Raw genomic sequence first — 25,992 nt, 5'->3', positions numbered from 1 at the left:
CTTACCATAATTTTCATCAGGAATTTTTTACAGTGTAAAACATGATTGGAGAAAATGCAAGCTGATGTGACACCCTGCCTTAAACACTAGAAATCGAAACCTTGTCCAATTCCATTGCTGTAACTCTAAAAGTGTACTTTTAGTGTACAATTTTCCAATGTGTGGCAGGTGAAGATTTTACCAATCCACCGTCTGGGTATCTTCTGGAATATGAAGATATTCACTGGATGGACTCATCAATCAGATCTTAAATCTATGGTTTATTTCTGGGTCAGTTTGGGAAAAGCAGTTCTAATTTAAAACTTACTACCTGAAACCACCCAGGTCTTGAAAAAGAGCATTTCTAAACGAGTGGTATAAAGTCACGGTATGAGACCAGATGAATGTTACACGTGATCAAGGGTGTGTTTTATAATTATTCAATTATTATTACTTTTTTTTATTGTATCAACCAACACGGTAAAAAAATTCCGGATCAAATCGCGGTATAAAATCTTGGCACTATGGGTGCATCATCCAATTTACCTTTAAATCCCTTTTATCGTAAATATTATACCGTAATTTTTACAGTAATATTTATTTAATTGGAGTGATTCATTGGTTTTAGTATAATTATTACTGTAAAAATTACGGTACCGTAAACCGGGGCGAGTCTACCCATCCAGGGGCGAGTCTACCCATTTTAGTTTTAGTTAATTTTCACTATTTTAAATTGCAAATAAATTTATTTTAACGACGGAGGACTTAGTTCAGACTCTAAGGAAGATGGCGCTGTAGTAGTTTGATCCGTTTTTATTTATTTGGTGTCTTTTTAACCGACCTGTTCAAACGTCTTTTGGGAGATTTGTATTGAAAATCAGCAAACTTTTAGTTGGTGCTCCGTAAGTATATATTATTATTATTACTATTTTCACTTTGGTTAAGTGATAAACTTATCTAAGACTAAGATTACATTAATTTTATGTGAAAAAAACAAAAAGAATATAAGTTTTGCTGTTGTAAACAAAAAGCCAGAATTCGCGGTGCGAGTCTACCCATTCGTATTTAGTTTTAATAAAGTATAATAATATAATTTAGAACTTTGTTTATATTAAAATTAAGTCATTTTAAATGAATTTGAGTATATTATTTTAATTCTGCATTGATAAATTTATCATTAATAAGAAAATTTATAGGTTAAATATAAATGTAAATATAAAATATGTTTATTTTACCTATTTTTTCAATTTTTATATTGCAAAATTAACTTTTTTTATTTAATGCAAGTTAAATAAATTATTATTTATAAATTATTATTACCTCCCAAAAGAATGGGAAAGGGATTTTTCATGATTCCCAATGTTTGACTTTCGATTTTGTTAATAATCTTTAATTATTATTATTTATTAATTATTTAATTATAAATTTATATTAATTTTAATTTATTTTTATCAACAATAATCAGAAAAAAATGTTATTTTGTAATGTTAAGGATTATAAAAACAAAACTGTGATCAAAATGTGATAATCGATCAAATACTCAATTGGTGTTATTTTATGAATAAAAAAATGTAATATATAATAAAGTTATGAATTTTACTTCATAAATATCCTATATAGTAACTAAAATAACAATTTAATAGTAAAATTTGATTATTTACAATGTTAACATTCATTTTAGTAGAATGGGTAGACTCGCCCCATACGAGAGATTTGTCAGCAGTTCTATAAAAATATACAGTAACAGCGTAACTGTTAATATTTTCTAAAATCGATTTCACAGCTTTAAAGAGGGATAAATAGCGATTCCGAAACACCTATTAAAAGCCTTTTTTCTTTAATATTTACAAAAGTTTGACCACTTGAAAGTTGACAAACTGAAAAAATGGGTAGACTCGCCCCGGTTTACGGTATTTTATTTTGGAAAAAAGATATGCCAGGAAACCAGATTATAGATACTATTTACTATATCTATTGGATTATAAGAATTTCCGGTAAACCGTTACCATATGAACGGGAACATTTGCAAAGGACAGGTTTAAATACTAATGTTTATTAACAAGAATATTTTGTTTTATTAACAGAATTTTATTTATTTATTTATTTATTTTTTACCAGAAATGTCATTACTAGGCACTACATTAGTTAATTTTACTAGAATTTGTTTCTCCTTGTATAGTAATGATTTAATGAGACTAGACAAAAGAAAATAATGTAATCCTGTAAGAAAAATTTTTCAAAGCTGAATTTGTCAAAGGAAAAACTTCATTTGTTTCAAAAGTAATTAAGGTAAAAAAAATATTGACGTGTATCATGAGCTTGAAACAAATCCTTCATTCTCAAGCCCATACTAGAATGATAGAAAAAAAAACAGATTTGACAGTAGGAAGCGTAGCATTTCTAACAAAAAATTGAAAATAAAATAAAAATAAAGAACTAGGAAAGCCGTTTTGTCGAGAAAAAAAACTATGGTATCCGAAATAAGCAGATTAAGGCAAATGCCATCGGTGAGGTATTCTGTGAATGCCTTAGAGATTATTAATAATCATAGGATCACTTAGACAATTAAATTTAATTTTAGTATCAGACCTGAATACGACTTTATAACCAAAATTGGAAAAAATATTAAAGTTTGTAGCAAACGGGGGAGAAAAATTCTTTTACAACTAGTTCAATGTAAGAATTAAAGAAAGAGGAGCGTTCGGAAAGGGTTGATTTAACTGTAGAAAGGTTTAGCTAAAGAAGCACCGAATGTTTCAAACTTAAAGTAAAAAAAAATTGAGTAGGTAAAGGGCTTGCAAAATAAAAGTATAAAATGCAAAAATATTTTTCGAATTAAAATGATTAAAATAACATGGGGTATAAAAATGCAGAAATGCTTAAGATAAACCGAGCTGAAAAAATTACTAATGTTACATACATTGCTATCTAAGTCATCTATCACCACGTATTGTTGGGACCTTGAATATAAATAAACTTTGATAGGACAAAAAAATTTTCCACCCGCGTGACATCGACTCATCTTGATGCTCTGGAATACTACTTCATTCAGTAAAATGCTTGTTCCCTAGTTTCACTATATCCCTTTATTCCGCTTTGGAATGTATCATGCCATACCTTTCCTCTTTTGGGAAACTTGAGAAAATAATTTCGGAAGGGTTTTCCTTTTCACGTGATATAAAAAAAAATTAAAAATATTTCATTTTTAAACAAATACCTAAGTTTTTTTTGTTTAATCAAGTTGTTGTTGTTTTTCAAATTAATAAACGTTTGTTAGTTACCAAATTTTTTAAAATATTTTCTCATTTTTTAGGAAAAAGGGATTTGAAAATTTTGCGCATTGTTAAGGAAAACGTTCTTGAGTAGTTCATAATTGCATAAAAAATTAAGTCTTTTACTTTGAAAAACTAGGAAAATACTCTATCGCCTTTTACAGGAGGAAAAAAAAAACACATAATCTTTTGAAACTAGCAGGAACTCTTCAAAGCTTTAAGGTTCTTCTCATTCTAACAAACAGCAAACGAGAATTAACAACAAATCATGGATTCATCATCAGCAGCTTAAGTCTAAACCTTTCCGCAAAACAAGATCAACCGAATCTTATTATATTGTGGTGAATAAATCTTCTCAAAGGTTCATGGAAAATTCCCAGGTGTGTACAAGCAAGCCCATAGTGTTGCTCTCCAATCTAACGGTTCTGAAACCCCTATAAATGTTTAAGTTTGTTTCGCCTACTTCCAATCACCTATCTCCCATATAAAACTGGTTGGGAACTTTTTTGGAAAGGGTTGTTTCCGAAATATAGATGTGATGAAGACAACTAGGATCGATAGGCAATAATAATTATAGTTTAGGTATTGTATATTTACATTTTGTAGAATGTCTCAGGAAAATTTGAAGAGTTATTAATAATTGTGGACTAATCATTTTACGGTGGAATATAATCGAGGAGAAGTTTTATGCAAAGTGCAGACTTCAGGATATTAATAACAAAACAAATTGTTTTAAAATTATGTTTATTAATGCTAACTCAATATTTTGTTAAATTTCGCAAGCTTTAACTTATTGGGAGAATGCTTTTGAATGTATCTATTACAATATTATTATGTTAAAATAGTTTTTTTAAAAAAGTATTTAAGTTCTCCTTTTATTCAAATGAACGCGTCACAGTTTTGGAAAATTTTATTTTAATTTTTACTCTGGTATAACTTTATTCATGTTTTATTATAAGGAATGTTCTAACAACATGGTCAAAATGAAATAAAATGAAAATAAAAATTTATCATTTTTAAATGCTAGAATTTGATCCGAAGAATCCATTACAAGTTTTAAAATGCTATTGCATTTCTAGTTTTTAATATTTTTTATGAACCTCTATAATAACCTTTATTATATAACCATTATAAACTACCTAATAATGATCCGTTAAGTGGTTATCCTATAAAGTAAAAATATAAATTAAATTTCGAAACAAAATATTACGAGACAATATTAAAAATTATTAGAAACATTCATAATATCCAAGTTTAATATTAAAAATGGAAATGGTTTGTTTCCAATATATAGATGTTATGAAAATAGCAAAGATCAAAAGGCAATAATAATTGTAGTTTAGGTATCAAAGCAAGGTTTCATGCTAGTTTTCAAAAGTACAGACTTCAAAATATTAAGATATTAATAATATAATATATTAGTTTAAAGTTATATTTATTTATGCAAAATTAATATTTTTTTTCATTTAGCGAACTTTAACTTGTTCTTTTGGGAGAATACTTCTGAATATATTTACTATCATATTATTATTTTGAAAATCTTTTTTTTAAAGTATTTATGTTCTCTTTTTGTTCAAGGTGACATGGTACCATTTGGAACGTTTTATTTTTAAATTTTGGACCCTGATATAATTTTATTGACTTAAATATGTTCATAAAGAGTGCTCTAACAACATATTTAAAATTGAATAATGGAAAAATAAATGTTTATTATTTTTAAAAGATTATTATTCAATATATTATAATTATTATTCAATAAAAACTGCAATATAATGTTTACATTATTATATTTTTAAAAAAAGTAATTGATGCTTTTTACCTGATTTTATAATAAATTGTAAATAAAAAAATATTCTTTTTCAGAATAATTTTTCACTTTCAGAAAGAAGCAATGTTATGTCTATATGCAGCAGTGTTTTGTATTAGTTTGTTCAATATTTGTCTCGTTTACGGATGGAAACAACCTGAGTTAGGTAAGTTTATTAACATCAATAATCAATATCTTCTCCTCCCATACCTTTACAGTTTCTGAAATATTTGAAGGCAATTTTTTTGTAAAACTAAGTAGACAAAGTAAAAATAAACCCAGACTTTAGGAATAAATAGCAAGACTAAATGTATAGTTAAAATTGAAAGTGGCAAAACAGAAGATGTTGAAAAATTTTTCTTACCTTGGTGCAATTGTTGATAGGAAGGGATGTACAAATGCAGAAATGGGAGCAAGAATTTAAAAAGAACAATTTTGCTTCACAAAGTTTGGAGATCAAATAAATTAATGATAAGGACTAAAATTAACATTTTTAATTCAATGGTAAGGATCGTACTGTTGTATGGGTCAGAAACAAGGAAACTAACAAAACTTCATAGTACAAAGCTAAATAGTGGCAAAATCGATGCTTGAGAAATATTCTAAAAATATTTCGGATCTCAGACCTTATCGAATTCAGAACTCTGGAATAACCCAGGCAAGGACCAATCATCATCAGTATGAAAAGAAAAAGATGGAAATGTATAGATCACGTATTGAAATTGCCTACTGCAAAAATACCATAACTAGGCTTAACGTGGGCATCAGAAGGCAAATGAAAAAGAGGCAGACCCATGCTCACATGGAGAAGAAAGGTGGAAGAGGAAAGAAGAAAGGCGGGAGGGACGAACTGGTCCGAGGCCAGATCTTGCGCAAAAGACCGAGTGATCTGGTGAAAGAAGATAAGGGCTTTCTGGGCCACTGGGCACGAAGTAGGATAATTAAGTAAGTGGGCAAAGAGTAGCGTGTCTAACTAAAACAGATTGTTACTAAATAGTGCCGTAGTATATTATAGCAATAAATATATCGCTTATAAAATTACATCATAAATATGCAAAACTTAAAAGTACCTGAAATTTATATTTTAGAATCAGTGTTAAATATACAAAATATTCTAACAAAACATTCCAAATCCTGAATTAATTTTTCTTTCAGAATATAATGAAGATTCTTTTGGGGTTGGTTCATCTCCAAAATGGGATGATGGTAATGAAAAAAGAAATGACGGCAGTAAGTATTATTGCTTGTTTTTCTTATTAAAAGCTTCTTCATAAATATAACTGGGACTCGAAACTCGTTGGAATTTCTGCATACAAAAACCTTGAATTTCAATTTTATATATATATATATTATTAAAAATTTTCTTCAAAACTCTTTTTTAAAGAAAATGGCTGTTTATCTTAAGAAATTATAATTATCATTATTTTGTTGTTTATGTTTTTTTAAAGAAATATTTGCAACTGATTGAATCCAGTATTATCATAATATTGTGTTTAGTTTAATTAAATAAAAGATTTTAAAACATGTCAGCGTAGGATCAAATTAGATTTCATAATTTTACTTAGAATTAATTAGAATTAGATCCCAGTCTCAGCAATTTTATTTGCAATAAAAATAAGTCACAAATAACAATATTATAATTACAAACTGAAGTTTTGACATTACCATATTATTATTGCACCAACAATATTTCTACTAATAAAAGATAATGTAACGATATTATAAAGAGCACTAAAAATATTTTAACGCATCCCATATATTTTATCCTGTTAGTTTACAAAAGAAAAGTGCTTGCATGAAAGTGGAATTCGTTAACAATAAGGATAGAACTAATATACTCAAATTATTAATTATTTATGAAAACCTGAGAGAGTTTTAATAATTTTCTTTACAAAAAATGAGTTTAAAATTAGAATATTATAACTACAAAATGAAGTTTTGAAGTTACCTTATTATTAATATTATTATTACACTAATAGCATTTATACAAATAAAAGATAATCTAACGACATTACTAAGAGCACTAAAAATATTTTAACATTTCCCATGTATTTCATTCCGTTAGTTTTCGTTAAAAGAAAATTAATAACTTACGTGAAAGTGGAATTGTTTACAAAAAGGATATAACTGATAAAATCGAATTATTAGTCATTTATTAAAATTAGAGCCAGTTTATAGTTATTTTCTTTACAGCAAAAATGAATGTAAAATTACAATTGAATAATGATGTTTCGATGTTAGCTTATTATTAATATTATTATTACAATAATAACACTTCTACTAATAAAAGATATAACGACATTAATACGGACACTGAAACTATTTCAACGTATCCCATACATTTTATTTTGTTAGTTTACTTTATGAGAAGAGTAATAGTTTTAGTAATTTCCTTTACAACAAAAATGAATTCAAACTTACAATTTTATAATTTCAAAATGAAGTTTCGATGTTACTTTATTATTAATACAATTATTACACTAATAGCATTGTTAATAATAAAAGATAATATAATGACATTACTAATAATACTAAAAAATATATCATCGTATCCCATATATTTAATTACCTTTAGTTTATATTATATGAAGAAAAAAAAGCTTTTATGTAAAAGGAATTTGTTAAAAATAAGTAAATAACTGTTATATCCAGTTTGAAAATTAATTACTAATGTTAGAGCGAGTTTCAATAATTTTCTTTTAAACAAAAAGGTAATTATATTTCTCTTTCAAAGCATGGTGGACTAAAAAATCCATTCACGAGGAGGAATTCTCAAACGGTAAGCATAAATTAATTTAATATTAATCATATTCAATCCTCTTATTAAGTAGTCCTGATTTAATGGTTCGTTAATTCTATATCAGTTAAATAAATAATACCAATAAACTGAAGCTGTAATATATAACTTGATTAACTTCATTCCCTTTAAAAATATACTAATTGGAAATAACAGTCAACCTGCTCCAAGCACTCAAAAACAGGCGCTATTTTTCAAAATTTGCCAGACGTAATTGAAAAGAGATTAATGTAATTTTAAATATAAAATGTGAAGTTGCCAACCAAAAAATGGAGAAAAAAAGGTGAGAAACAAAACTAGAAAAACCACAGTAGCCGTGAGAAAAGAAAAAGATGGAAATAAGAACAAATGAAGCATTTTATTTTGATTTGCCCATCTGTTACTTTTCTTGCTCTCTTTGTTTCTCATCCTTATTTTTCTATTGTTCATTAGTAACTTTAGGTTTTATAATTCAAATCACTTTTGCTTCTTCTCATTCATGTCTGGTAAGTCTTGAAAACGGGCCCCTAATTTTGAGCGCTTGTAGCATATCGATTGCTATTTCTAATTTGTATATTTTTGAAGCAAATGAAGTTTTTAATCATGTAATCTATATCGATTATTTAATAATTATATGTTATAATATATCTACTTATATTATTGAAGTGGAAGATCTTTAATGTCCCTATTTTCTTTTACTAATGACATTTCAAGATGGTAAAGTTGAATGAAAAACATGATTTAAAGTGATAAAATGTTTTTTTTTTGTCTAATTTTCTTTTATTAAAATTATTTTTAATGTTATTGTTTTGAAGAAGTTTCCATATTTAAATTTTAAAGAGTTAAAAAATTATAGATGAAAAATTAATAGATTTTTTAATAGATTTGCCTCATTGATGATATTTTAATACTTTATAATTTTGATTATTTAAAGATCATAGAAAATATCTTAAATGAATCGATTATCAAATTAGATTATCGATTATCGAATTAGAAAATCTATTAAATTAGGGAGACGTGCAGAACCGTCTATAGGTTAAAATATATCTTCAAAATATTTTCTTATGGTGCTTTTTATTAACACACTTGGTTTCTGTTCTTTGTTTGCCTTTTATTCTCTTATATATTATTGTATATATTTTATATTGTATAGATTCATACATGTTATGAATATTATCAGCTACTTTTCAATGATTCTTATTACAATTATTTATTTGTAAGTTATTTGCGTACATATGCACTATTTTTTAAATAAACTTTTATATTGCACTTAACTTTGCAAATTACGACTTTTAATAAAGTGACCAGTCAATTCAGGCATTAGTTTAAGAAAAAATGATTTACGGTAAATATTGCAGAATGCAATAATTCAATAGAACTCATTAAGTGCAAAATATTAACTACAAGAATTAGAATATAACTGTTTAAGTATATTAAGTATGTAACTGCTTAAGTATATTAAGTATGTAACTGGTTAAGTATATTAAGTATGTAACTGTTTAAGTATATTAAGAATGTAACTGTTTAAGTATATTAAGTATGTAACTGTTTAAGTATATTAAGTATGTAACTGTTTAAGTACATTAATAAAAAAAACTACTCATAGGCATGCTAACGTTACATTTGATGTTAAAAAAGTTTTTTTTTAAAAATACAATTATATGAAGTAAAAATGTCAAGCAAACAAACAATTTTAAAAGGCAAAAAGCTGAATCTTCTTCATTGGCAGAGACGTAACTATAACTTTTGCAACTGTTGATGAATGATTTAAATTTCATTTACTTTAAATTTCATTAAAATTAAATTTAAATTTCATTTACTGAATAATATGAAGTAAAAATGTCAAGCAAACAATTTTAAAAGGCAAAAAACTGAATCTTCTTCATTGGCAGAGACGTAACTATATCTTTTGTAATGATTTAAATTTCATTTACTGAATATCTGTTTTTTTTTACACTCTTGAGTAGAAATAGAATTTTTAGAGTATCTAAGCAAATAAAATGTATTTATAAACAGGAATTAAAAGATTCGATTAATTTCGATGCGAGGCATTCACATTTTAAAACAACATTACATTTTGTTTTTCTATGAGTTGTATTTTAAACAATATTATTAAAAAATAAATTTTTTTAAATGCATTTTTACAAAAATTAGCTAAAAGACATTGTTTTCCGTTTGAATTTATCAATATCATTTATAAATTTAAAGAAGACCTTGATGAAAAGAATGCTTAGTGGCGACCTCTCGTGAGAACAATCAGTTGTCAAAAGTTTGATAATTATTGCATGCTGATAAATTTGTCTTAGTGAATTGTTTATCAAAATTCCTTTAACGCAATAAGTACCAATTATATTTCCAATCTCGTTTTTCATAGGTAAATTACAATAGAGAACTAATTTCCTTTGGTTTTCTGTTTCATGAGATTTTTTTTTATCAGATCTTAGATACTTTCAAATCTATACTCGGTTTCTCTCTCCAAGCTGCAGTTTTTTTTTAAAAAAATGATGCAATTTTAAACATGTTATGTAGCAGGAAGTCGCTTAATGGTGCTACATACTTCTAGAGAAGTTAGATCACAGCATCAGGATTAAAATGGCATAAGAATCTACCTGGAAATGTCGTCATACGCTTCTAGGGACGCTAAAATGTTATTGAACTGTTTCTTCGTGCAGTTCAGATCAGACTGTAATAGGGAAGGGACTCTAGCCACGTACGATGACATTTCCAGAGCATCGGTTCTTATGCCATTTTGATAACGATGATGTGTCTTAACTGTTTTAGAAGTATGTAGCAACATTAAAGCATTCCCTGATATTTATAACGCTTTAAAACTTGTACATTTCGACAAAAAATAGACTAAAATGTCATTAAAAAATCCGTAGAATTGGCAAAACTAATTTCCGATTTGAAATTCCCACATCAGAAATAGGTTAGATCAAGTATTTGTAGAATTGGAACAAAAAATTTGCTTCTCTGTGATATTAATACACAATGAGGATTTGTTAAAGAGCAAAAGTTTTGAACTTTAAAATATGAATTGCTGTTTGTTTAATGTCAGGTAGCTTGAAATTTATTATTTAATAAGAGTACTGGTGGTCGGATAGTATCAAAATAGAAGGAAAAAAAAAACAGAATCTTACTTTCTATTATTATTCTGTATAAACTCATAGCGATTTTTGGTAGCGATCTGATATACGTTGATTTTACAGTAACAATTTCAATAAAATCATTGAGTCACTCTATTTAGATAAATATTATTATAAAAATTATCTGTTTAATAATTTGTGGTAAAAAGGAATTTTACTGGGATATTTTTACGTATGAAGCACCCAAAGTGCTGAAACTTTATACTGCAATTTGATGTGGAATTTTTACAGTAGGGTAAAATTAACAATCTCCAACGGTCGCAGAATGACTGAATATAAAAATGAAGATTACAATTTGTTGCTAAGCGATTGCCACTTTCTTCATCGAAAATGCATCTCATCGAGCATGTTGTTATTTTTTTAAATATATATAGAAATATAAACATTTCATAATATCCTAAAAATTCAACTATTGTACGCTTGCTTCTTAAATTTTTCAAATTTTATTTTAGAAATAAAATTTTTAATATTTATCATACTTTGAAAATTGCTTCAAAAGAAATGCTTAAGAGTATGAATATTAACAGCTTTTTTAATAGTTGATTATTTTTAATTTTTATAAAAAAGGCTATTGGTCAATGGCTAAAATTTCCTTATTTTGCCCTATATCACTTGATAATTTTTTGCATATTTACATGCGAACGAAAGGATTATTTAATCTACTTTTTGAGGTTGCCAGCATGCTTTTAGAACTAATTCAATTAAACAATTAAAAAAAAAATAAAAATTCTGAAATAAGTATTTTATTATGAGACTAGTGAATAGCCGAAAATAATTGTTTCTGAATCAATGTGAAATTAAATGATGGATATCTAGCTTTTTCTGAAAGCTGTAGGGCCAAACCAACAGCACTGCAACTTTAAGTAAGGATAAAAAAAAATTTCGATTATATATGCGAATAGAAATGCATAGGAGTTCTCTTAACATACAGATTTTCTCAAAGTAGGAAATTTGTTTACAACAAAAACAATATCAATAAAATGAAATAATCCTTCATTGCAATAAATTTCAGATCAAATTACGGCAAAAGATACCGGCAAAAAATCTATTATATCGTAACTTTTACAATACTGTGAAATAACTTAATTATTGTAATTGAATAAATGTTACTGCAAAAATTATAAAATTTTGCGATAAAATAGAATTCACAGATGCTGAACTCAGGGTACCAGTATTTTGATCCGGAATTTCTTAGAGTGTACGCACTTTTGTAAATAATCCAAATCTTAAGGCTCATCACTTAAAAGTCTTAAGACGCACGTTAACGAAGGAAGATATTATTTCTTAAAAAAATATTATAGTGGAGCAACTCTTTAATATCTGAAAAATTGTGTAAATACAATGTCTAAAATTATTACCACATAACAACCACACGGTATTTGCCACTGTCCTATTTTTTCTATAATAAGAGCTTATTTAGACGTTGAAAATTTCGTTTTTAATTGAACAATTATGTGGCATCAAAAAATTTAGTTACATTTAAAAATAAATTGCTTTTATAAAACATTAAATGGAGAGAAATATTTTTCTCTGACGGAAAAAAAAATAGCCCCATGTTTATCTTTTTTTTTCTCTTCAGGTTGCTCTTTGGAAAAATGCATGATGCTATTCAAAGATTGCTTGCGTCAGGCTGAAAGCAAAAACATTTTTATGCATTGCAAAGAGACCCATCTATCTTGCTTAGCCAGCTGTTTCAGGAAATACAAAGAGAGATTTTTATTCAATAGCGTCGCTTTGGATTCCTGAAGATTTTCTCTGTCATCAGATGCGGAAGAATTATTTGTTCGAAAAAGACCTTCGCTATGGACACCTCGATTCTGGCAATTGTTTTTCCTGTTTTGTACACTTTAGAGTAACAAAAATAAATAAGAACTTTTAATTTTAATGGTTTGGATTGATTTTCATAAATTTCATTGAGTTGGATATTTTTATTTAGTACAATTTTGATTACTTTTATTAATGTTTCAAACTTATTAATGATGTTAACATTCAATAACATTTGAAATATTGAAATGGCATAAAAAGGAAATGGCATTTTTTTACATCGTAGCAACTCAAATGAAAAAAGTTACTAGGTTCATACGCTACTCGCGCGTATCGATGTTTCAAAACAATTTGTGGTCTTACAAACTCAGACATGGAAAATATTAATAAAAATGATATTTGATGGAAGATTTTAATTGCTTTTTAAGAAGATAATTGATATATTTTTAAAGAAAATGTACTAAGCTCTGCTAATATTCATTTTTTTTATCAAATAAAGAACAAAAATTGATTAAATTGCTGTTCTCTATTGTAAGGACATTTCTGGTAAAAAAAAAACCTAAATTCTGATAATAAAAACCAAAATATGCGGAATTTAAACCATTCATTTGGTTAATTTTCATATGGTAACGGTTCATCAGAAATTCTGGGATTTAAAATTACAGTTTTTATTTCTAAACATTTAGTGAAAAATACAAAACTGAAAAGAAAATTTAAGTAAATAAATGGTTTTTATGCCATGAGCTAGGGCATTATAATAAATCACCAAACTACGCCACATTTACCAAATTTTTTCGCATGTTATTAAACTATATTTTCTTGCTAATTATACCAAAATCATAAACAAAGCTCTTTGGTAAAAACAATTGAGCTTTTTGGTCTAGCTCTAGAGCCAGAAACATGGTAAATTTTACCATATTCTGGTAATTTTGACCACATTTTTCCCCTCATTGTATAACCGAAGAGGTTTTGAAAACTTTTGTGTGAGAAACATACTGTTTAGGCAACTACCGCAAATGAGAAATTTCACATCGTATCTTTCCTTGCATATTTAAAGAAAAACTAGAAAACATTACCAACTTCAGTTAGGAATACCAGATAACGCAACTAACTTTCATTCATGTGGTAAAATTGGAACTTGAATCAATACTGAACATATTTTTTTTTGTAAAGTTTTTGAAGTAATTAAAAATATTTTCTTTTAACTTTGTCCAAGTTGTTTCCTGTTACCCTGTAATTCGTTTCGCAATATTCCATTCATTCCGTATAAAGGACACATAAATATAGTAATCATTCGAGTATGCACTAATAGACATTAAAAGATGTAATCTTTTCATCAGCTCACATGATTATATCCGCAAAAAGGAGTGCTTTCTAATATTGTATCAATACAGAAAAATAAATATATCAATACATTAATGTGAGGAGCACACAAAAAATTGAAACGAAAATAAAACACATTAAGTAAAAAATATATACGAAAGGAAACATATCAAGCAAAAAACAGAAAATAAAATGTCAAGAAAATACAGAACAAAACACAAAATGAAATCTTTAAAACGAAGAGCGAATTCAAATGAATTTACGCGTATCGCAATCTTTCAAGAATTATTTAAAAATTTTTTTTCATAAGATTGCCTGATTACATGATATGAAAACAAAAGCTTAAATAGAGTGATCTTTTACAACACGTTCTTAATGCAGTACTGAAGCGCGTTTAGTTACCTTAGATTGGCCCGAAAATGGATGACCACAAAATAATAATATTATACTGGATAATTTAAAGTTTATAATTAATATGATTAATATTTATATAATTATAAAATTTAAATGATTTTAGAAAATGAACAATTATTTAAAAAAGGAAGATTTTTACAGGAGCTAAATTATTATTACTGTTTTAATTCATAAAAGTAGGCTCGAAGTGCAACGCCCAAAACATGCGAAATTGGGAAAACGAATTAAAAAAAACGAAGCAAAATGAAAACGAAAGTAAGTTAATATAGTAAATAATATTAAGTGCTAAAGCTGCATTAAATATGATCACTAAAATAAAGCAAAATTAAGATAAAACGTATATGTAATAATAGCAATAAACACACACACGCACACGCACACACACACGCGCACGCACGCACGCACGCACACACAGATATATATATATATATATATATATATATATATATATATATATATATATATATATATATATATATATATATATATATATATATATATATATATATTTCCTTCAGAACAGATGTAATATCTCATTAGATTAGATTAGGCATTAAAAACAAAAATCAATATACTTTCCAAGTTATTTCATGGTTTAGGTCAAAATAGATCTAGTGTAAAATTTAATTAAATAGTTTTTAATATAATGCATGTTATTAAAAAACAAAACAATTTTTTTAGTTAATAGCGGAAAAACAAACAAACAAACGCTTCTTTTGAAAATTGAACAATATAAAATTACTTGCATAAAGAATATTGCATTAATTCTCTCGCTATTTGATACTCTTTTCAATAGTAAAAATAGGAAATTTTATTGAAATAAAAAAGTTGTTAACTAGTTTGTGTTTAACTTTTTGCGAGTATAAAGTTTAAAACCTCATTTTTAACATGTCTTCAGTAGAATTTGAGTTTGTTAAATATTCGTATAATTTAATATTCGGACATAATAGCATTAAAAAAGTGTGACTATAATAAAACTAGGCATAATGGTAGCAGGTACTATTTCAAATAAATTCCTTTGAAGTTTCTTTTTCGATAGAAAATAATAAAAAAACTAAACCTGTAAAAGTAACTAAGAAAAATTTCCTTTCGGATATTTCAGGTTTTCTTGGTTTTGTAGACAAACCAATTGTTGCACTTTATTGAACGCACAATTCTTTGAACACACAAGAAACTACACTTCTTTTAACTTAACCTCAAAAATAAACATGGAAGCCGCTCTTTATCGTCTGTTGTCGCAAAATTCTTTACTTTGTGTTGGCAACGACTAGGAGAGTTAAAACGATATAAAAAGAAAATGATCAGTAGAACTTTTTTTTCTTATCCCTCGAGTCAAAGTTTTAAGATCGATGGAGTAATTGAAATATCAGATTTAGGAAATTCAAAAATAAAAATATCAGAAAAAAGGAAGAAAAAAAAAAAGAAAAATTGTTTTGCATTGAAACTGGCAGCCTTGGATGAAACATTTTATATCGTAACATTCTTTATCAGTAAGTATACTTCTTTTACTGAAATTCTTTTTCTTTATGATGTGTAGTCTAGTAAGAGGTAGTATATAAAATGATAGACCTTGTTTTGATGCAGCCAATTTTAAGCCGAGTACAGCATCAGAGAGTTTAATATTTTTGATGCAAGACCATCTTTAAATGAATTTTTTATGAATAAGAAGTATTAAATATGAAATAACAAGCCTAATATCTTTCTTTCCTGCTCGTTTGAAATGAATTTATTTTAGAGATTTTATATTTTGATACTGCATAATTGGGTTTTTAGATAGATTCATATTTTTTATAATTTTATTGTTCAAAAATAATGAATTTTGATGCAAATTCATAATATTTTCGCTTAAAACTTGTTTTATTTTATTAAATATATACAGTTTCTAATTCTTTTTTTCATGCTGAAAATGCAGTTCTAATGTTTGTTCTTTTATAAGTAAAACAAAGCTGCTTGTTTGTAATAACATATTTATCATCTGCTTATTTGACTTACTTTAAAGATGCAATTTCGTTGAGCTTTTCGTTAATTTCTTAGACTACTGATTTTACTAGGAAAAAATTCATTATTATTACGTTATAAACTTAATATATATATTATATGTAGATCGATTTTCTTATTAAAAAATTATTATAATTATGTAATCTATTTATTATAATTATTTTAAATGTACAATTTTATTGATTTTTTTTATTTTAAGACTTCTAATTTTCTAAGGAAACAAAATGTATATTATTAATCTATTTGCTTTACTTATAATTAATTAGATTGCATTTTTCAGGAAAAAATTGCACATTGTTATGTAATCTATTTATTACACTTATTTTAAATATGCCACTGTATTGCGTTTTTATTACAATGACGTATCAAGCAATTCATAAAAATCTAATGGTGATGGCGAAGTTTTCCATTGTTGTCGGGGTATTTTTATTGGCGGAAAATCACGTTGTAGGATCCAGTTTTCCCTCTTTTATTTTCTTTTTGTTTTGGTTGTTATGAGCATAAAATTATTTTTGTATCCCTAATTTAAAGGTATTTTTCTGTACTGCAATTATTATGTTTTTGATTTAAGTATGAATTTTTTTTTTATTGTTTTTTTTTATTGTTTTTTTTTTGTTTTTTGTTTGAATTTTTGTTTTGTTTGAATTTTTTGTATTTTTATTATTATTATTATTGTTACAAAAATTCTGCGCTACCTTTCAAGAAAGTTATTTAAAAAGGTGTCTAATCATAACGAAATGTGTAAAATGTTAACCATTCTAAAGGTGCTTAAAATCCGCTTTATAATTCTTATTTGATTGGTTGGCATGTTATGAACATGGAAAATAAATCAATAATGAATCAACATGACACTATATAGGACCTTGATAAATCGCGTCGCGTGTATATATAGTGTATAGGACCGAAGGTCCTATACACATTATTATTATTTGTTCAAATATATTAATATAATTTTATAAATTTCCGTCTTAGAGATTTCGTTAAATAATTTAGAGCTTAATGATCTGCTTCATGCACAATGTGATGCAAGCAAAAATAGTATTTAATATATTCACCCGTTTTGTAATCGAAAATATTAAATTGCGGTTGTGAATTCACCAAATTAGTTAGAACAAAACAATTTTATATAATGTTATAACAAAGTAAACGTTATTTTAAAAAATGATTTCTTAGAAAAATTATTTCTGTTCACCGATAGATCTAAATATTTATAATGTTAATATTTGACCGTGAGAAGTGGAGGCACTAGTGTGATTCTTTTTAGTATATCTATGTTAAGAGAACAATTTAAATTTTTGTAAAAAAATCTGTTTTCTGCCAAGAGAAAACAATTATTGCGAAGCATCCATCGGGGTTGGTCAGCGGCAGCGAACAAGGTGCTAAGCTATTTAATCTTGTATAATTGTTTATTATATATTTAAAATACATTTTGTTGAGAAAGCCCAAGCAAAGGGTTTCGTTTGGCTGCGTACTTTTAGTTATCTGACAGTATCATAGTTTTCTCTTCGTATCGTTATAATAAGAGGGAGCTCTTTCTCTCTCCAGAACACGTAAATTTCGCATAGTTTTGTTTATTGATATTTATAGGTGTTTTGTTGTTTATTCCCTTCAGAATGACCGAGTGTGTAAATTGCTTGAGACTCACACTCAAATTGAGATCCACTTACAAATTTAATTAATTTTACAGTAATTAACAGGTCTTCCAACTCACACCTACCACAGTGCTGACGTGAAACATCCTCAGCGGTTGGCGGATTATCCCCTTGCCATCGGGATAAACTTGGGAGATTTTAGTGGTTTTCCTCCCCATGTAACGCAAATTTGAGTCAGTTCTAATAAAAAAAGTCGGAAATGAAGGCAAGTTTGTCGCAATGCTTGTTCCATTAGTTCCCTTGTCTTCTGGGTTGAGTTAAATATTTCAAGGCTATGGAGTTGAACATCGATAGCCGTAAACTTAGGATTGGGTCATCTGCTCAACACCGGTTGTGAAATAAAATAAAATATTTAACACGTGAGCCGGAATGGCTCAGGATATAGAGTATTCGCCTCCCAATCAGGTGACCCAGTCTTGATTCCAGCGTTAACTGGTCGATTCGAATTTTGCTTCCAGCTTGCACCGACCACAGTACTGACATAAAAATATCCTCAGTGGCAGACGGATTAAAGGTTATAATACCCTCACTTTCGGGCATACCGTTAGATGTCTTCATGGTTTTTCTTTCCATGTGGTGCAAATGCGGGTTAGTTCCATCAAAAAGTCCGCATTTGTCACTATGCTAGTAAGGTTAAGAAAGCCTTAAAAACCAACTAGTAAGCTTATAAAACCGTGAATACAAAACCATACGGTTTTGTAGCCATTTTCAGCTAGCATAGGTTCTACACCATAAAAATAAAATTTGAACGAACATTGGAGCTGTGTGGGTGTTGCACCATTTATAATGAAATATAGTTTGTAGTTTCCATGTGGTGCAAATGCGGGTTAGTTCCATCAAAAAGTCCGCATTTGTCACTATGCTAGTAAGGTTAAGAAAGTCTTAAAAACCAACTAGTAAGCTTATAAAACCGTGAATGCAAAACCATACGGTTTTGTAACCATTTTCAACTAGCATAGGCTCTACACCATAAAAATAAAATTTAAACGAATATTGGAGCTGTGTGGGTGTTGCACCATTTATAGTGAAATATAGTTTCGTATTCTAATATTTTGGTATTTATTAAACAAAACTGCATATTTTGGTTTTACTAACCAAAATTATGCTTTTTTTTAATATTAAAAATGTAATAGATAAATTCTTTGTAAATGGAATATTTTTTAAAGTTACTAATTAGGATGCGAAAAAGGTTTTAGACAATGATGTATGAAAAATCGCGTTTAAAAAACTAATTAGCTATGTACGTACAACGTAATCACTATATATTTCACTGAATCTTTGAAATTTTAAACTTTCAATTACGCATTGTATCAGTAACAAATTAAAGTAAAATTTATTAAAATCTAAACCTGCAATATCGTTTTTTACATTCTGCATTTTTTTCAAACTATTGTACTATTGATTCAGTTTCTTTCAACATTTTACATTGCATAACAAACAGCAACGCAATGCAAGTGCGAGGCTTACGAATATTACAGTAAACAACGTGGAAATCGATGTAAAAATTTGCAAGTCTCAAAATTCAGATATTTTTAGATCAATTGTGAAATAAAATAAAAATAAAATGAAATAAAAATATTTAGAATACAAAATAAATTAAAATAAAATGAAATAAAATGCAAAAATTAAAATAAAACAAAATGCACAATATTAAAATTTGTTATAATTATTAAAAAAGTAATTCTGCGTAGTCCATTTATTTTTCTGCACACCCTGCATATGGCTACACGATAAGAGTTATGGCTAAAAAGATTAGTTCCCCGCATATTCGATTTTAATGAACAAAATCAAAAGAGGCATTCGAGTTTGGCTATAAAACCGAAACATAGAAACATAAATATTGAGTTTTTTTTAGATTTTTTTATAGAATATTTACAAGCGTGTGAAGAATGTGTTTTGGTAACGAAAATTTCGAAATTTATTGAATAATTAAATTAATTATATTTTCCAAAAGCTAGTTATATTAATAAATATTTATTATAATTTAATTTTAAGCCATAGTTTCAATTTAATATTTTTATTTATACGTGACCTAAAAGTTTTTCCAAATATTTTTCTTAAACTTCGATAAGGCAATTTAAATAAAAAAGGAATTTAAAAATAAGTTAAAATAGATAAAATATTTTCTTAACTTTAATTTATGACATTTATATTACTTTACGTACCTTCTGTTATTTTAGATATATTTGATAAATTGTGTAAGGGACATTTGACATTTTTCCTCTATCAATTTATCTTTTATGCCCAATAAATGAAAAAAGATTGCAAAAATAATTAAAAGTGTTCTATTAAAAAGACAGAGAGAAATACTGTATATTAAACTCCCAAAATATAAGCAAGTGAATTAATATCAGAATATGGTATTTAAAAATTATCATTATATCAGAATATTTTGTTTTGCATTAAATAATTTTTCTGAAGAATCGTATAATTTAGAACTTTTGAAAATAAAATTTCCTTTTAAATTATTTTAGTTATAGTAAATGTTATTCGAATGTTTTAGTAATTAGTCTGCTGTGTATAATTGCTTTAGCTATTTTACAAATGTCTCAGTTTTGCAAGTTCTGATTGTTTTAGTTTTGAATTTCTAAAAATATCAAGAACTTCGCTATACGAGGAATGGGCACTTAGATGTTTAACAATACAGATATGGTTTGGTTATAACGTTATACACGTTGTATATTGAGCGTTATGCAATGCATAAGCAAATGTTAAAATGGCTTTAGATAGATGAATAGCCTTTCCTGTATTTATAAGTTCCATTAAAAAATACCTGAAAAAGTCTTGATTAAGAAAATTATAAATAATTAGATTCTAAGTAACTCAAATTGCATTTAACACTGAAGAAAGCGATGGAAATTGAAAAAGGCACCCGAATTTTCATTTAATCTTTTCTAAATTTAAACTAACTAAAGACTATTTCTACTAATTCAATTTTTTATTATCAGATCTTGGCTATGAATAAAAATAATATATGTCAATCATTCACTCGTTCTGTTTATATAATCTTTTAAGAATAAAAGTTCTTTATTTCACAGATAGATGGCGATAATGTAGTTGTACAAACTTGTAAGCTGCGGCCAACTGTTGCTCTAGGGAGGAGTCGAATGCAACAGGTTGTTCTCATTTTGTTCAAGTTGCTAGAGATCTTTCCTTTTCGTGACTTACACGAACATTAAAATGGAATTTAATTTTTTATTGTGTTTTTCAAATCTTCTAACCAATCGGAATCAAGTAATTCAGCATGGAAAGCTAAAATTGTAAGTACTTTTATATTTGTTAGTTCTCTCTTCTACTCTTATCTTCTTCCTATTATTCTCATTTCGAATCTAAAAATTATAGTTATTTTGGTTACAAATTGTAATGTATTTGTTTATACTAATAGTTTTAAAAAGTTCATCTCTCCAGGATTGAAAAATCCGTTTGAGATAAGCAAAATCTTTCTCTATTTCAGAATTAGTGGTTTGTGTTATAAAATTGGTATCTGCGCAATAAACACAAAACAAATAAATTGTGATGCTGAATATTTTTTTTTTTTTTACTTTGGTGCGTATTAACTTTGGTTTAAGGCATGTTTAAAAATAGTTAAAGGTTTTCGCTTCCTTTGATCTTGTATTTTATATCAGATTTCAGCCATGGCTAACATTTAAACAAAAAAATTTTTTTTTTCATTTTTTGAATTATTGATTTGATATAAGAAATGGATATTATGCTGAGTAGGTTCATTTGTTAATAAATAGTATCACAAAGACATTTGAAGATACAATACATATATTTATATTTTCCTTCGATAAAACATGTTGTGTACTCATTTTTAAATCATATTTTTAAAAGAATTAAGTTTCAAAGCATTATATTAAACGTATCCGTTAAAAACAAACTATAACTGGGCTATGAACAAAAAATGAAGTTATTATGGTTATCGTAATAATATATAGTTGTTAATAATAAGTTTACACTTATATAGATATAAAACATGTTGTACTAAAATGGTTATTATAATAATACGCTTTTTCTTATCAAGATTATTATTAAAGAATGCTTTAAAAACTTAACATTTATCTTATTTTGAACTATAAATGACAGTGTTTTCAATTTAAAATAAGATAATATTACATAAATATTGACCTAAACTGCCAAAGATTAGTAATTTTTTAAGCAATTACTGAACAAAATTCAACGAAGCATTTAATTCTAACTAACAGTAAATTTATATTTTTTTAGAAATGTTTTTCTGTAATTTATTTTTCGAACTTGAATACGTGAAAACATATGATACTTCAAGTCACTTTCTATGCAAAATTTTAATATCCATTCCTTGTGATGCAATTTTTAAAAAATTATTACAAATTCAATATAGTGATTTTTTTTAATGCCACAGTTTTCTACAGTTTGATAAATCTTATTATAGTTTTAAAAAAGATTGATATTTTTTGTCTCAATATTATTTAAAATAATTAATTGATTTTAATCTATAGACTGCTAACATTTGAATTTGATATATACATATATTATAAGTATATATATATATATATTATATATATATATATATATATATATATATATATATATATATATATATATATATATATATATATATATATATATATATATATATATATATATATATATATATATATATATATATATATATATATATATATATATATATATATATATATTATTTATACCGATGTAATTACTTTATTTAATTTAAATGATCAATCAATTTGTTTCACAAAAACTGTTAATGATTGTTTTTAAATGAGCTCATTTTATCTAAAGGACATATTAAAGATATGTATTATAATGTAAGAGAAAGTATTGTACCTTGACTAGTCACACCATCAGATAAATTTTTTATTCTTTATATATATAGTTGATACCTGTAAGGACAGTTACAATTTGCTCTAGTGTTAGAATTTTCAATCTAAAATTACGGTAAAATTACCTAAAGCAGTCTGTCTATCCAATTAGCCGTAAAGTTTACGGTTAGTAACATTTCTTACACTTATGGTTCAGAAACCACTTATAACTGATATGGTTAAAAATTCGAGAATTCAAAACTATTCAGTTTTGTAACCATTTTCATCTACCATGCTTATTAAACCACAAAAATGAAATTTAACTGAACATTGGAGATAGTTTATGTTAAAGCGTTTCGATAGGCAATGGAAATTTAAATTAGGTTGCGGTTGAGTTATGTTTTGTTAAAAGAACCGTAGAATGTGACTTAATTAGTTTATCCGGTGACGCCATCTATCGTGTGAGATGGAAGATACTGAAGTTTGGTGTTAAGCAGCTCTGTTATGCTGCCATTTATGAATGAATGAGCTTTTCGCATTACGATAGTATAGGATTCCCATTTAAGAAATACAGCACACAGGAAATTTTTTATGTTTTGGAAGACGGTAAGAAATATTGTTATGATTTGAACACTGTGATTCGAACCTACTTTCTGCCGGATATAATATTGACTGATAAGCATTACTGGCTTTATTATGCACACAGCTGAAAGGTACGAAGTGGCTTGATAAGATGGGCCTAGTTGACTCGGAAAAAATTTGGTTGCTTAGCCATATAAGGTGAATACTTTTAATAAATAAATTTTTTCACAGTTAATAGTTTGAATATCATACTTTTGTGATGATTTGACTGTTTTGGTTGAATAAGGTAAAATAACAATTTATTAAATTGCTACATAACCATTTTTTCCAAGGAATTTTTAAGAGCGTGAGCTGGAAACATTTTAAGTTTTTAAGCATGAGCTGGAAAACATTTTTTTCAATTTTATAGTTAGAAAGTAATATTTTCAATCTATTTAGTGTTTAGTCCTCCAGCCAGTTTTTAGCCCTGCGAGTTCCTATAACAAATCAATACCACTGGGGGGTACTGATCCAGGTGTTCCCTTGTCTTCTGGATTGGATTCAAAATTACAAGGCTATGGAGTTGAACATTAGTGGCAGTAAACTGAAATTTCGGACGGCTATGCAACTATGGTTATAAAATTAAATCAATTCAAATGGAAAATATATCCTCATAGCACTCAGATCTGGAAATCAAATCAAGGTAGATTAGTACCAAAATGTAATTGCCCATAAGATAAAATATTAATTTTTTAAGAAACAAAATCAACAAAGTGCATGTTTGTTGTACCTTTTCTATTATTAGTATTGCATCTTGTACCAATCCCAGAAATGCACAAGTGTTTCTTAACACCACTTATCACAAATCTATTTCCCAATGAACCACTTACCCCAGACAAAAACTTTTGTGTTCTTATAAAGATATTAAGTTTTGAAATACTCGAATTAAATATTATTTGACATTATATTCATGATTTTTTTTATCTGATACGGGATACTTGGAGTAACTAAAATTGACATGATTATTCAACTAAAATCGACTAAGTTTAAAAGAGTGAAGTTTAAGTGAAGTTCAAAGTGTGACAGATCAGTGTGACAGATTTAGTCAAGATGTGACAGATAATGGCCCAAGGGGCAACGCTTTGGACCAATTTTTTTTATTTACAAAGATTTTTAAAAGTGTATGACAGAATTAGGTCATAATAATTTTATGTTATTTGAATTATTACATTCTGCATACCAACTTCAAAAATTAAAACTGGTGAGACGTAACTCTCCCCTATTTAAATGTTGGGTATTATCGTGAGGAATATGGGGCTAATTCTTCGGTATAACATGCAGTTATAACGAGACAAGCAGTTAGTTAAATTTAAGCTACAGTAAGAGGAAGCTTACAACTTAATGGTATAGAAAATTAGCTAGTGTTATCAAGGAAAATAAATTTTGATATCGTAGACAGTTGTACTTTGAAATTTAAAATATCACATACATAAAAATATTTTTAAAATTTTAAACAAAGGATAAATTTAAATTACAGAAATATTTTATCTAAATTAGTTTAAATAATTAATGTATTTGTTAAATAAAGTTACAAGATTTATGTAATAAACAGTCGAGTTTTTTAATATTGAAATATTTTTGAGTTCTTAGCTAAATTAGGAAGGAAAAAATGGGGCAATTTATTCTTATGATTAAGCATTTCTACAAATTTTATTTGAAATGTTCACTTTTAATGGTTATTTTATTAATATTTTTTTCAAGCACATAAATGCTTTTTAAATCACCAGAATTGTATTTTTTGTAATTTTCTGTAAACTAATTCATGTATAAAATAAAATAAAAATGCCATACGTAATACATAAAAATGTATTTATTTAATTTCTTGATTTGAACTAAAATACTGGAACTTTCTTATAATTTCACTCTTTCCTAAATTATTATATTCATACTGGATTATCCTTATAATTATAACTTTTAGTAAAAAAAAGTTGCAAAAAAGTATAATAAGCAATGTTGTTAATTTTCTTTTCAATATGCTATTGAATTAAATATACTGCATTAGAAGTACCTTACAAAATGTCCATCAATTAAATCTGTTTATTTCATTTTACTTCCATATCTAATTTCGTTTTCACATAATAAAATTATCCTCTTGTAAAGTGAAAATATATTTTGCGTTTGTTTAATAAATAAAAATTAAAATTTTAGTTAGTAGAGTAATGTATTACTCTAATAATGTATAAGTTAAGCCAGTAGAATATTGTATTATTCAAAATGAGTGTTTTTCACCGAACAACAAATGTCTAAAACTGTTGAAAAATTAAAATTCTTTTATGAAAAATCTGTTATTAATATTATTAAAAGCAATTGCTTTTTTATTGCCTCAAACATGCAATTTTTGCATTATTAAGCGCTTTTGCATTATAATATTAAGCACTTTTAGAGTTATTATTTAATCTACTATGTTGTGAAAAATTAGAAATTACATAAAGTGA

At 26.7% G+C, this 25,992-nt stretch overlaps 1 protein-coding gene and 1 long non-coding RNA gene across 4 annotated transcripts in view; both read left to right on the top strand.

The window, feature by feature from the left end:
- Window positions 1–3,702: 3,702 nt before the first annotated feature.
- On the top strand, window positions 3,703–12,865 carry LOC107439755 (uncharacterized). 3 transcript variants are annotated; one of them, XM_043044334.2, is made up of 5 exons: window positions 3,703–3,833; window positions 5,115–5,224; window positions 6,214–6,288; window positions 7,793–7,837; window positions 12,560–12,865. In XM_043044334.2, exons 2-5 carry the CDS (start codon window positions 5,143–5,145, stop codon window positions 12,724–12,726), a joined length of 369 nt encoding a protein of 122 aa, XP_042900268.1. In that variant the 5' UTR covers window positions 3,703–3,833; window positions 5,115–5,142; the 3' UTR covers window positions 12,727–12,865. The 3 variants fall into 3 exon arrangements, with proteins under 3 accessions (XP_042900268.1, XP_042900267.1, XP_042900269.1); XM_043044333.2 differs by having other exon boundaries at window positions 3,736–3,833; window positions 5,134–5,224; XM_043044335.2 differs by lacking the exon at window positions 7,793–7,837 and having other exon boundaries at window positions 3,736–3,833; window positions 5,134–5,224.
- Window positions 12,866–21,196: 8,331 nt separating this feature from the next.
- Window positions 21,197–25,992, top strand: part of LOC139426959 (uncharacterized) — a 418,699-nt gene continuing 413,903 nt past the window's right edge. The window contains exon 1 of the long non-coding RNA XR_015432575.1: window positions 21,197–21,391. This is a non-coding gene — a long non-coding RNA (uncharacterized LOC139426959). The remainder of the gene's footprint in view (window positions 21,392–25,992) is intronic.

This window comes from Parasteatoda tepidariorum, chromosome 3, assembly GCF_982258835.1.
Source record: "Parasteatoda tepidariorum strain Cologne lab strain chromosome 3, Ptep-v5.0, whole genome shotgun sequence".
Lineage (NCBI taxonomy): Eukaryota > Metazoa > Arthropoda > Arachnida > Araneae > Theridiidae > Parasteatoda > Parasteatoda tepidariorum.
This window is presented reverse-complemented; position numbering and strand designations above follow the sequence as displayed.

Coding starts and splice junctions, on each gene's coding strand:
- LOC107439755 (XM_043044334.2), top strand. CDS start 5,143: ATGTTATGTCTATATGCAGCAGTGTTTTGTATTAGTTTGTTCAATATT. Junction 6,289..7,792: donor TGAAAAAAGAAATGACGGCA/GTAAGTATTATT, acceptor TCTCTTTCAAAG/CATGGTGGACTAAAAAATCC. Junction 7,838..12,559: donor CGAGGAGGAATTCTCAAACG/GTAAGCATAAAT, acceptor TTTTCTCTTCAG/GTTGCTCTTTGGAAAAATGC.